This window comes from Sclerotinia sclerotiorum, genomic scaffold (genome assembly GCF_000146945.2).
Source record: "Sclerotinia sclerotiorum 1980 UF-70 scaffold_2 genomic scaffold, whole genome shotgun sequence".
In the NCBI taxonomy this organism is placed as follows: domain Eukaryota; kingdom Fungi; phylum Ascomycota; class Leotiomycetes; order Helotiales; family Sclerotiniaceae; genus Sclerotinia; species Sclerotinia sclerotiorum.
Window position 1 is genome coordinate 1669944 of NW_001820834.1, and position 13206 is coordinate 1683149.

A 13206-nucleotide genomic window follows, 5' to 3' on the forward strand; every position below is an offset into this window, starting at 1 on the left:
TTCTACTTGGTGGAACTGACAAACAACGTCCGTAACTAAAGTCCGAGCTGACTTCCATAATCGGAGATGATGAAATCTTTTCTACATCCAATGACAAAAGAACCGCCACAATCAGCATGAAATCCAAGAAATTCAACAAATGTATTCGTGTATATCTTGGGACCGAATGTGAAGAAGTCTGGAACAAAGCTCGAAAATGATGAAAGTCCTTGGTATACGTTACTTGGGTTACTCTCGGACACGTACGGAGTGAGTATGGTTGTTCAAGTATCATTTGACGATTAGATATGGTTTCGCTTCAAGACTTGTCTAACATTGATAGGACCACTCTGTGATCTAGATTTATTGCCCGAGTTGAAGAAATCACAAACACGTGTAATTTAACTTGTTCCCCAATCGGAACAATTTTGACAAATTTGTCAGCGCACAGTTGTACAAAGTGATCTCCATATGTCTTAGAAGTAGTCTTTTGAAGCTAATCATAAAGTCAACCTCGATCAACAAAGGGGGGCTCTTTGAAATGATACGGGCGGGTTACTAGTATCGGTCATCAAGGAATCAGGTTAAATCGGCAAAAGGTACCAAGAAACAAATTCTTTGAATATTTCACGTGCTGGCGAGTAAACGAGGTGAAGGGAATGGTCTGGGCTCTCCTCCACAATCTTAAGAGGACCCTTACGGAGTAGGTAGTGTCATCAACTCTCCTTTATCAAACATTCGGACGGTATGGAAAGCACAGATGATTAGGTGTTTAAGCGCCAGGTACTCGGAAAAAACCCAATAGCTTTCCGTATGAATCATGAGACCTAACCACAGCGCGTAATACCATATCAGAATTTTACTTTAGTCGCTGAATGAGACGAAAGAAGTGTGATATTGAATGTTGATTGGCTGTAGGCGGAACTGAGGCCATTAAAATTGGATCAACACTAGCCGTCCCATGAGACTAGTTGATATTGAAAGTATGAAATTGATAGTGCGGTTTTCAGAGAGTACATGATTCTGCGAACGAGTGGTGGTGGAGTACTTGCATCTGCTGGACGCTTGAACGCTGACACGACATTATGCAGTGATGAGGGGAGACTACCGGCAGAGGCGTGGAGACCACAGGGGAGATATTGCATGGAAGCGCTAGAAGATTAATAAGGGAAATAAAATATGTACACTCCCGTGCCGTTACTGTGTTCGAGGAGTGGGATTGACATTATTCGGACATTTTCCGAGAATACCCCACCCGAACAGCAAAGAAACGTTGTATTATCCGTATCACCCAAAATTCAATAAAGACGAAAATGTACTCTGTATGCACACACAGGTAGATGAATGGAGAAAGAACGGGGAGGATCGGAGTGCAGGATAGCACTGTAGTATGGCAGCAGCGTGAAGCAGGCAGGGTAAGCTCATATTGGTAGATGATGTGTTATTGAACTTTCAATAAACGCAACAGTGAAGACGTTTTGGTTAGGCATTGTAAGCAGAGTAAGGGACGTGAAATTGATGATGATGTTGGGCGTCATTCATTTACCAACGGATGGAATAATTGATGTAACATTAATTTAACATGGGAATATGGGTTTCATTTCCTTCGACCAAACTTTTCAATGCTTCTCCATCTTAACCCGGACTGAGTGTATACAAAGGGTGAAAATAGGCTGAAGATTGAAGCATGTCAATCAATGCAATGGGTAATGTCACATACATATGCCATTGACAGCGGGGGAGGGAACTTGTTGATGTGCTGATGGATGTGCTGATGTGATGAAGGGATTGGGAAGTCGAGAAGTTCATGCGGAAAAGTGGCCGGTCCTCCCGCTTGCTCGTGATAATAAATTTAGCGCTAAGCAAAAGCGAGGCGAGGTGAGGCAGAGAGGAAAGAGAAAATGGCATCTTGAGCAAGGATCAGAACCAACGGAACGGTCACAATTTCCACATTAAGAAGGAGTTTTAAATCTTTCGGCCCTATGGTGGCTTCATACGCGTAGATGGAAAAAACCAAAATAAAAATGAAAAAACACCAAGGAAAAATGATTGGAAAGGATTCAAAAGATAATCAATTAAAAAGACAAGATGCAAAGAAAAAAGGCTCAAAAAGGGAATATCAATGCTTCATATCCACCAGTGATATAATAGTATGAAGCTGAATTTTCTGATTGATTGATATTTTTGGTCTGAATTTTTGGTGATACCCAGATGGCTTGGTAAATTGCTTTCATGTGCAAGCAAGCAAGCAACCGGAAACGACTTCTTGCAAAGTGCGGGCAACGGGGGCAGCAGGATGCATTACTGTTATTGAAACTGTTGACATGGAGCATAACAAAATATTTAATAGTGAGACAGCACATTTCACCATGATACAATTTCCAATTTCTTTCCTACCACACTTCGTTTCTTGATACCCAACCCAACCTTTCCAACCCTTCCAACCCTTCCAACCCTTCCAACCCTTCCAACCCTTCCAACCCTTCCAACCCCTCCACCCTCCACCCTTTCACGGGGATTTCACCCGTTTTTGATCTCAGTGCTCACGGCTACCCGAGTTCCGAAGCACCGAACCTTTTACACCGACCGAGAGTAGCACTGTAGAGTAGTTGCAGAAAAGATTCCGTCTCTCAGACTCCCTCGTGCTGTTCGAGTGAGTGCTTCACGCCTTCAACTTTCCCAAACAAGGCTTCGTACGTCGAGCACACACTTGTTTTTTTCTCGGGATACACCGACTTTTACTTGCTTCTGATTCGTCATCATACGGTTCGTCAAACCAACAGGGAATCAGGGAGAATTGAATATTGAAGAAATGTCATCATTGGTAATGTTTCGTCCGAGTCAGAACTGAAGGTCGAATGAATGTATCGTGCCTGGCGCTGGCCTAATGTACCTGATGTACCTGATATTTGGTGAAGTCACTAGTCGACCCGATCCTTTGTTGACGACGGAGTATGGAACCAATTGAATGACAAGTAAACAGCTGACCCAAATGGTGAGAGGGATAAAGACTTTGGAGATGCAACATGGTCAGGGACTCAAGACTTAGGGCTCAGGACTCAAGGCTCAAAGCTCGAGGCTCAGAACCTCGCAAGTTAGCTCAAGTTGAGGTTGTTGGTTACATCCGTATCACGATATCATTAATAACTTATCCTCCGAGGTTGATTTTAGTTGATTTCTTCCTCTCTTCGACTTTCCTATCTTTTCCTCTTTTCTCTCTTTCCCCTCTTTCCGGACTTCCATGATAATCTGATCCCCACTAAAAACTTTCATTATCAACAATCATAAGATATCTCCCGTACCTAGCCTGACTTAACCTGACCTGACCTTACCTAACCTAATCTAACTCTAAACGAAATCCCAAGCGTCCTTCAGATGCAACAATTGAAACTAGAAAAAAGCATTGATAGATCTATTCCATATTTGATCATCAGTCTCTCTTTCACCATGATGCTATCTTTTCCCATGAGTACTCTTAACCAATCAGAAATCATATGACCGAGGATTTAAAGTTTAAAATTCAATTGACGCGGAATATTTCACTTTCTCCACACCCTGCATATTGATAGCGATAGTGAAAAAGTGCACGAGATGGCCTCATCAAGGTCTCAAGGCGAGAAAGAGACTTGTGAAGTTGTGAGTAAGTACGCTTGCTGTGAGTAAGTATAAGCGATGGCGGGCTTTTGGTCCTTAGACCGACCGATCTTTTGGTTCTTCTTTTGCAGGCTCCCAATGTTGGTTAAAAAAAAAATTACCCTACCATAATTAAAATATTCAACAATACAAACCAAATAAATCAGATAATAAGCAAAAGGTGGTTGAGGAGAGAAAAAGCTGGAAGTGCGCCTTGCCTATTTTGATCTAGCATCATGCCATAGCTTGAATCCACTAAGTTACTCATATTTCCAAGATCCCCAATCAAAACCTTTCATCTCCCCTTCCTTTAACATCAACAACGAATCAAACAATTTCAAGGCAAAACCACGAACCAACGACCCATTTTCAATCATTGTTACCCCAATCGAGGACTTTTGCACTTTTCACGATAACGAATCAATTCTCAGCAATCCAATCCAATCGAAATCAATTTCCGAGCAAAGCAGAAAAGCAGCAAAGCATTGCACTTGCACAAATTTCAGTCTCGTCTCTAGGTACGAGTAGCTCAAATTTCCGTCGATTCAATTTGTCGCATTATTGCATCGCCGCATCGGACTTTACACTAAAATACCTTACCTACCTTAAAGGTCCTAAACACAACATAAAGGGTGCTTTAAAGAAAGAAGCACAAGCCAAAAGGTTTCGCAAAGGAAATTCATCCATTTACGCTCGTGCCTTTTTGCCCTTTTTTTAACGCATTATTCACAAATTCACCATCATTAAAGGCTGGCGATACGGATACCTACCTACCAACCTACTACTACCACCAATCTATTTTATTTGCCTAGGTACCTAAGTGCCTATCTGCCTATCTACCTACCTATCTCTCTCTATCTTTGCCGATAACAGACGCGGACAAGTACCACAAGGGAAAAAGATTCCAACATTTCAATACCCCAAGAGAGTCAGTCCAGTGGTGATTCAGGTAGTGAACTGTGATTCAGGTACCTTGTATTTATCGCATCGTGGGACCTTTGACTTTATTTATCTCGGTGGTGATAAGCCGAGCAGAACACTGCCAATCATTCAACGTTTTCCCTCCACCCCCAAAAAATATCATCGCCATAGCCCTATCAACAACACCAAAAAAGGACCCTCAACGCCAAAACAATTGGCCATAGCACCTGATCCCGTGATTGATTCTACCTGCGGGAAGGATCAAACACAGCTTGCCATTGAAAATTGATCTGAATCCATTTCAATTCGCGTATTTGGAAGGTAAGTTTCGTCCTCAATCAAAGAAAAAATCTTGATATTCCGAGAATTTCAGATCCACCATCTGAAAAGCTGCTTGCTATTTGCTATCCTCGGCTTTCCCTTTTGGATTTGTACTCATTGTCGCGGTTGCGTGTCACACTAGCATAAAGCTGCAGCAGCTGCTATGCAAAACAAGCCAGTTACTGCTACTGCTACAGCTACAGCTACAGCTACAGCTAAAATGATCATTCAAAGCAAAAGAGGAAAACTACTTTACTTTATATAGGGAAATTTCATAGAGGAACTAACTAACATTTATCTTGTCTTTCCTCTTTTAGCCAGCCAATTCAAAGACAAAACAATAGATTGATTAGATCGACCGAACAAAGTTCCAATCATTACAAATTCCAATCCCAATAATTCACATCTCAGACACGGATTGGAATTATTGAACCGACTGCAACAAGACTGCAATACGAATAACAGCTCCAAAGCTTTTAAGCTATCTAGCCTATCTACTACCCAGTAGCTTCAACTACCCCGACAATCCGAACAGTCCGAGCAGTCCAGCCCCTCACATCAACATCTAACCTTACAAATCTTCAGCCAATACCACAAGGTACAATAAAAGTAAGTACCCCTCAAAGTTCAAACTGCTACAGCTACAGCTGCTACAGCCGCACCATCCTACTCCACATCAAAGTCAAAGCTCTTGTTGCATTTATTAATACATACGACTAGATACAACTCATACTCACTTACATATCAACGCGCAACACAAACCACCTGTTTGTGACTCAATTTATCTATCTGGGATTAGATTCAATTCAAAAATACGTCACGTCACTTTAATTGAATAATATTCCCAATTCTTATTCACTTATTACCGGTAAAGTGAAAAGGAAAGAGAAAAAAAAGCTCAGTGAACCAGGTAAGCTTAGTTTTGCATGACCTCCACACCTCCACATGCATTGCCAGCGCATCACTGGTCAAAGGCCAAAAAAAAATAACATCGGGTCCCAACCCTTCCCCTCCCAATCATTCCAATCATTCCAATCATTCTGAAGCTTGATTTAAATTTGACCATTCATCATAACTAACTTCTCTGGTTGGATAGTGAAATACCACAAAGTCAATATTTACTACAGAAAAGTTTCGTTACTCAAGGAGTGGCTCGCGAAATAGCTAGATACCACAAAAGGTTGTTGCAACATCTATCTTTGAATAACTTCAACCCGATATTCTCACGTGGGGTGACCAACTTTCGAGCCTAATACGCCGCAAGCCTCACTTGAGTACCTTTCGTTTACATCAGCTTGCATATGCTGTGCTGCGGTCAATTACGGTGTACACCTACCATATTGCTTGCCAGCACATCCACGCATACCAAGTCGACGGTTGACGAGCAGGCTTAGGCACTAGCTCGGTGACGGCCACCTGGGACTCTTGCGACAGCATTGCCAACGCGTTATTCCGGGTCATCGAAACTTCGGATTTACATCATAATACCCAACTCCATTCATAACTAAACTCGGTGAACTCGATAGCACCTTTCTTGTCGCTTTCTACACCTATCAAGAACTCTCTCTTAATTGCATCGACGCGTCGCAAGCTTCACCGCAATCGCAATCTAGACGATTGAAATCTCCACTTCTTTACAAAATCCTCTTACGGAATCAAATCTATACAAATGATGGAGTACGCGCATTATCAGCAACCGCCGCAAGGCCAGCATAGTCATACACAGACGCATATTCAAGGTGGATATTCAAATTCCGGTCAACACTCAAATCCCGGAGCTCCAATTACTTCCCCATCTCAACAACAACCATCGGTCCATTCGCAGCATGGTGTCCAACAATCTCCAATTCTTTCTTCGCAGTCGCAGCAAGGAGGACCCAATGCGGGACACATGCAGCAACACACAATGGGATACCAACCAGCATACCCAATATCGCAGATGAACATGCAATATGGCGGCAATCCGATTACTCCTCAAGCAGCAGCAATGGCAGCAACCAATGCAGCCGCTGGTAACTATCCTTATAGTATGCCCGACTCAAGCTTGCCCCAAACATCGCCAAGAATAGGTGCGGGTATCAATGTGAAGAAGGAAAGAGTACCGCGATCACCAACACAGGTTGGCATCAATCAAATTGCTCAAAATCGTCGCATGAGTACACAACAAGTCGGTAGTCCCGCCGTACCTAATGCGCAACCTCATATGAACCATGCGCCTCGGTCATCGGTTTCAGGACCTTCCATGACAGGACCACCCATGTCGGCACCACCACCACCACATCCTCAATCTCCTGAACTTGTATCAGGAGCAGTTGAGGAATCGCCTTTGTATGTCAACGCAAAGCAATTTCATCGTATTTTGAAGCGTCGCGTGGCGAGACAGAGATTAGAGGAAGCCCTACGATTGACTTCGAAGGGTAGGAAGCCATATTTACACGAGAGTAGACATAATCACGCGATGAGAAGACCCAGAGGTCCTGGTGGTCGATTCTTAACAGCAGATGAGGTTGCAGAAATTGAAAGAACAAAGGGTGATGGTGGAGAAGAGAATGATAAATCATTAGAAACCCCGGCTAAGGGCATTTCTAGTGTGGGTGCTGGTTCGGGAACTAAGCGAAAAGCCGATTCCGATAATCACACTCCTAGTAAGAAAGCTAAATTGGTGGCTGCAGCAAGAGGCAGTGCCGAGGAAGATGATGAGGATGAGGATGATGCGGAAGATGATGGATGAATATGTAACTGAAAATTCTTTCTTTCATGCCATTCATCATTCTAAAGCTCAATTGTTTATTTATGATATCACGACAGCGATTGTTTTTTGACCTACAATTGTGTTTCTAACACTTCATTACTTCATTAGCGATTTTAGGGGCCTGGTTTTTTCATATATGGGTTGCACTTTGGATATGAATGGGTTTTTCATGTCACAATGTGAGGATGTGCCTAATTTCAGGCTGGCAGGAGTTTTCTCTCAGATTTTCTTTTCGGATCCCTAGGGTGGCTTTATATTTTGCTTGGATGGAAGGAATGAAGACAGTTCACTTGGGAGGATAGGGATATCATATGGAGGTGTGGTAGATGGATGCAAGATGAAAGTATGACATTGAGATGAGGGAAAGAATTCAGATAAAAACATGAGGAAGCTAGGGACTGCATATGGACGGTAACCTTTGAGATAGTGTGGCTACACGGGACATTCGCTTCTCTTTACATTTCTTTTTTGATTCCCAACTTTATGAAGTACATTACAGCACAGCGACAGGTTCTTTTTTTTTTTTTTTTTAAAATTTCAACTTGCAAGAGATCAAAAATCAACAAAATTTTACTTTATTGCAAAATCTTTTTGTTCTTTCTTGTAAATTCATCTCTTTCAAATATAAAACCTTCTTTGATATGTTATTTATGATCTGGTATATATATTATTATATTAAAGTTGTCCTCTTGTAGATACTCTGTGTTTTCTTTCCTTCTTTATAGTATCTAGGTATTTATATTGATTTCTATTTGAGTTCTTTTGATTTTTATATAAATATTTATATGATTTATATTGTCTATCCAGCTTAAGGGCTGAAAATGTAGATTTTTGATGTGGCATTTTGAGTATAATAGAATAAAATAGAATGATTTGATTTGATGGTTAGTTTTATTAGATTAGTTAGCGTAGAGTGATTGGCTTTTTGATGGGGTAGCTTGGGATGGTGGGTGGTGGATGGTGGGTGGTGGATGGTGGATGAAGGATAGGGAGGATAGGGAGGATAGGGAGGATAGGGAGGATAGGGAGGATAGGGAGGATAGGGAGGATAGGGAGGATAGGTTTTTGGGGATGGTGATTTGAGGATTGATTCGAGCATTGATTTATTTGGCTTTGTGGTTTTTGATGTGTGTGTTTTCTTCTGGGCTGCGCTGAGGGTTCTCTTTGGGATTTGGCTGGGATTTGTAGGTTTGCGGATTTGTGGACAAATGGTCCTTTGATGGAGTTTGGTGTGAGTTTTGGGAAGAAGGAAGGTGCGGGGGAATTCGTGAGAGGAAAAGAAGGAAAAGGGGGAAAGCAGGGGAAGAGGGAGAAAAGAGGAAAAAGAGGATGTTTATAAGGATTGAAAGAGTTACTTAAGTTGGGTGGGAGAGGACGAGCTGAGGTGATAGGAAATAAAGGTAAGGTACGATGAAACGGCCTGGAGTGAAGGAGGATGAGGTGGAGTGAGGGGAAATGAGAGGAAATAGAATAGAATGGGATAGGATAGGAAGGAATAACTTGTTTCTAGGGTTTAGGACCAAGATTATACGGTGGAATGTTGGGGTATTTTGGGGGAATATATTGGTTTAGGGATTGAGAAGGAGAGGAGGATCTAAGGTAGGATGAGGTGGATTGAAGTGAGAGGAAAGGAAAGAGGATAGGATAGAATGGAATAATTTCTTCGGAACCTAGGATCTGGTTTGGTATTGGGATTAGGGGGAAGAATTGAAGGAGGAAGAGGCAAGAGAGAAAGAAAAAGAGATATTATATAAAATACTGAAAAGAAAAGATGTAGGAAGCAAATACAGATATTAGTATAAATATAAATTCAAGTTTGGTTTTGGTATAATTAATAGAAATTAAACCTGTCTTCCTAGAGTATCGTTTACACTGTAGTTATGATTATTCTTTTATCTACGGGTGAGAATACCCTCTCCCACTCAATAGTTGAAGTTGATTAGGATAAATCGTCATAGAATATTAACTCTATTCATCCATCCTTCCATCTACGCTTCCCTCAAAAACTCGCAATTGTAGATATTCGATTCGATCACTGGGATCTTTCTCTATATTTCTATATCTCTATGCCCATCCATAACTATATCTCTATAACCACCTATCCACCAATGCAACTCCCACCATCCCGTATAAGCAATTTGTCAATAATTTCAAACCCCATTGCCTTCCCATTCTAGAAAAATGCATCTTGTATGTACTCGTACGTACTCGTATGTACGTACATGAATAATCATTTAACCCTCCCAACAATAACCGAATTTACCACATCACCGAATGGATCCATGCGAACACAAATATCCAGATATGTAGATACAGCCTGCGTCGTGACATCGAAATCCTATATTCCATATCCAATTAGCTTTATACTTTTCCCTAGAATTCCTCAAAACAATGCTAATAACTTAAAAAAGTAAAAAAAAAACATACACAATAAAGTACACTCCTCAAACCCCAAGCACCTCTCATAATCAACAAACTTCCCTTCTTCATCTTCCGCACTACATTCTTCAGAATTTCCTCTTTATCCGCTTGGATTCCTCCTACCAATGCTGCTAACCATATGATATCGTAATCTGAGAGATCGAGATCGTTAGAACCGGCTAACGCGGTGATAAATCTCATTCCTGTAGATGGGAGACCACCAAGTGATGTACAGAGGTTTTGAGCTTGGGTGTTGGCAGTTGGATTACTGTCGATGTTTGTGATGATGGTGGGAGGAGTTACAGGGGATTGGCGTGGGAGAGGAAGAGGAATGGAGGAATTGGACGAGAGAGTGCACGACATGTGATCTGATGTTGAAAGTGCGGATAGGATGCAAAGACTTGTGAGAGGCATGGGGCCGGAGCCAATAAATGCGATTTTGGTAGTTGGAGATAGGAAAAAGCCTGTTGAGGATATAGCGGCGAGTTCAAAACGAGTCAGGCGTTCATAGTTTTTATGGTAGGGAAAGGTGGCTAGCACGCGATGGGCTGGTGATTATTAGTGGGTGAGATATTGGAATTGGAAGATACAGATGGGATTTTAGTTGAGAATTGGAAGAATGGCTTGGGAGAAAAGTAGATGTAAACTTGCCATCTTCGATGCTCTTGGTATTAGAAATAGCTTCTGCCCAGTAAGATTCCATACATGCTTCAGCAGTTGAACAAATGACTCGAAGCGCAGGTAAAATGCTAGAAATACGTGGATCGCCGAGCACCTAATATCAATTAGTATATATTTTCATCAAAGTCTAACCTTTAAAACTAACGCCTTTTGAAATTGAGTCAGGAACGATAGTGATACATGTTCCTACGAGATCAGAAAATAGAACATTTATAGTAGGAGAAGGACTAAAATCAGTGAGTTGCGATAGAAGTGTATAAATGGAGAGGATCTCTTGAACATAGAATTCGGTTTGAGGACAAGTTGTGTTTTCGATGATGTCGAGCTTTCCGAGATCTGGAATGGGAACGATGGAGGTGCTACTTCGTTTTGATGATGCCGATGGGGTTTGGCTTTTCTGGAAGAGCTCTTTAATCGAGGATAGCAGGGAACAGGTGGTCATCCTGTCCATGTTTGACATTTTAGGTTTCCCTGGATATTATTTTGTGTGTGCTTGAAATCTGGAGCTGCAAGATAGATGTGAGAGATTAGATTTGATACGCTATGACATGATAAGTGGTGAATGAGGGATAGTGGAAATCTAAAGCAGATGAGGGGTTATATGGGTCCGGGGTTATATATATAACGCCCATATTCTTTATAGTGAATTAACTTGACTGCTAGGACGATAGATGATAGAGAGCTTTTGTATATACAACCATGGATGGGAAAGTGCACATCTGTGGGTGAAAGTATATTATTATCCATATACTCAATAGAAAGGGCAACAGGAACATATTGGGATCGAACGTGATGGTTGTGAGATGTTGTAAGAATACATTACCGTAAAGTGTTTTGGGCCATTAATCTTTGGCTAATGTCTTTCCAAGCCCTGGAGTTCGATAGTTGTACACTGTAAACTTCGAAAGAAGATGGAACAGTATTCAAGCCTTTAAAAACTGTTATGAAGATAATCCATAGAAATTTGCTTGTGCTCTAAAATAGCCAACAAGGTGTTTTGTGAACTTCATCCACAGGACTGCCCTTGTAGGGCGACCAATCAAAAGCTCCGGATTGTTAAGACAATGGTATCTGGTAAATCCACTTGGCATTATTAGATGGCAAATGAAACCTTTAATTGTGAATGTTATCTTTTTAATTGCAAATATATATATGTGGTGAATGAAGTGGTGAATAAAAACAAAATGATAGACCCCGCTAGAAACCATCCGATGTGATATATGATAAAGGCAGGTACACCCATGAAAAGTATTTCCAAGACGCAGGAACGTATTGTAGTTCTGAACGATTTAAAAAAAAGAGTATTGATACTAGGTAGTTGATGGTATAAGTAAACGTTGGATTTACTCTACATAGCAAGTAATATGAGATGAAAGTACCCAGGAAATGAAATGATGTAAGATCTTACAACATTTTCGCACTGGACGGCAATGCTATTGCCTTTGAACACTTGACCATAAAGTATGTCGACACTTTAAACCCAAATACCCGCATTTGTTAGAGAGTGAAAAATAAGGAAGAGATTGAATGATTGACTGATACACTCACACCTCATATGATTGCATCCGATGTTTCTCTCGATAGCCCAGGAAAATCCTGGACATAGTTTTGTGGTATGCTTGATATTGTTCAAAAAGTATCCTCATCACGCAATTATTATTCTCCACCATATACTCAACAGCATCTTGCACGGGGATTATTTGAGATGGTTTCCTTTGGGTCAACTTGAAAAATTGTTGAAGTCTGGATGCTTCTGGTCTTGATCTCATTCTCTCGACTAGCAATCGTCATAAAGTAGACTCGATATTTCTACTTGAAGCAGCAGATCATCAATACTAGCTAGGCGCAAGTGTTTTTACATGTGAGACTTTATGTAAAGGGACTTGGCGAGAAAAGCAACAGTTGTCATCGCAGGATTAGCATCTTACAATTGGTTTTAATGCCCCCTTTGTGAAATTGACTAGATGATAATATGAGACCCCACACAAGGTTGGAGGCAGTGGAAACAGTGGTATGTAGAGTTAAGGAAAGCGTAGCTACGTGCACCCATTAGTCTTACATGTTGCAATATTGAGGGATTGACTTAATCTATGAATGTTTCGAGGTCGAAATACTTCCGGATGTTAAGATATGAAAATAGTGAGCAGGCAATTTCAGGATAGTGAACAGTATCCATACTGCGATATAGTGATCGTACTTGAAGGCATCTGTAGACACTGAAGGTACTTGATGGGTCATGATGCATTGCGGCAAGACTCTTTCGGGCGGAGATGCGCTAGTAGTAGGCGATTCAAGCTGACCACCCTATATCCCTTGTTGGATGAGCATTAAGCTTTTTGGTAGAATTGGGGTCAGGGCTGTTCTTTACAGAAGACACAGTAATAGCGCCACGTTGTTTGAGGACTTAAACTAGTCCCAGTAGCAAAGGTGATTCAGAATAACTAACATTGTCAAATTTAGGAAGATAGCACTGTGGTTCCACATGAGCGGACTTTTGA

The 13206-nt window shown here is 41.3% G+C and overlaps 5 protein-coding genes across 5 annotated transcripts; 3 read left to right on the top strand and 2 right to left on the bottom strand.

The window, feature by feature from the left end:
• Positions 1-1158: 1158 nt before the first annotated feature.
• SS1G_01722 (predicted protein) lies at positions 1159-1935 on the top strand (the record flags this gene model as incomplete). The annotated part of the gene is made up of 3 exons (XM_001597478.1): positions 1159-1254; positions 1320-1394; positions 1765-1935. The coding sequence occupies 3 exons, from the start codon at positions 1159-1161 to the stop codon at positions 1933-1935; spliced, it is 342 nt and encodes a 113-aa protein (XP_001597528.1).
• Positions 1936-3570: 1635 nt separating this feature from the next.
• On the top strand, positions 3571-4330 carry SS1G_01723 (predicted protein; the record flags this gene model as incomplete). The annotated part of the gene is made up of 2 exons (XM_001597479.1): positions 3571-3619; positions 4044-4330. The coding sequence occupies 2 exons, from the start codon at positions 3571-3573 to the stop codon at positions 4328-4330; spliced, it is 336 nt and encodes a 111-aa protein (XP_001597529.1).
• A 1747-nt stretch (positions 4331-6077) lies between these two features.
• On the bottom strand, positions 6078-6315 carry SS1G_01724 (predicted protein; the record flags this gene model as incomplete). Its single annotated transcript, XM_001597480.1, has 2 exons — positions 6078-6132; positions 6191-6315. The coding sequence occupies 2 exons, from the start codon at positions 6313-6315 to the stop codon at positions 6078-6080; spliced, it is 180 nt and encodes a 59-aa protein (XP_001597530.1).
• Positions 6316-6523: 208 nt separating this feature from the next.
• On the top strand, positions 6524-7585 carry SS1G_01725 (hypothetical protein; the record flags this gene model as incomplete). Its single annotated transcript, XM_001597481.1, has 1 exon — positions 6524-7585. One exon carries the CDS (start codon positions 6524-6526, stop codon positions 7583-7585), a length of 1062 nt encoding a protein of 353 aa, XP_001597531.1.
• Positions 7586-9836: 2251 nt separating this feature from the next.
• SS1G_01726 (hypothetical protein) lies at positions 9837-11168 on the bottom strand (the record flags this gene model as incomplete). The annotated part of the gene is made up of 4 exons (XM_001597482.1): positions 9837-9944; positions 10034-10575; positions 10733-10802; positions 10854-11168. 4 exons carry the CDS (start codon positions 11166-11168, stop codon positions 9837-9839), a joined length of 1035 nt encoding a protein of 344 aa, XP_001597532.1.
• Between the last annotated feature and the right edge of the window lie 2038 nt (positions 11169-13206).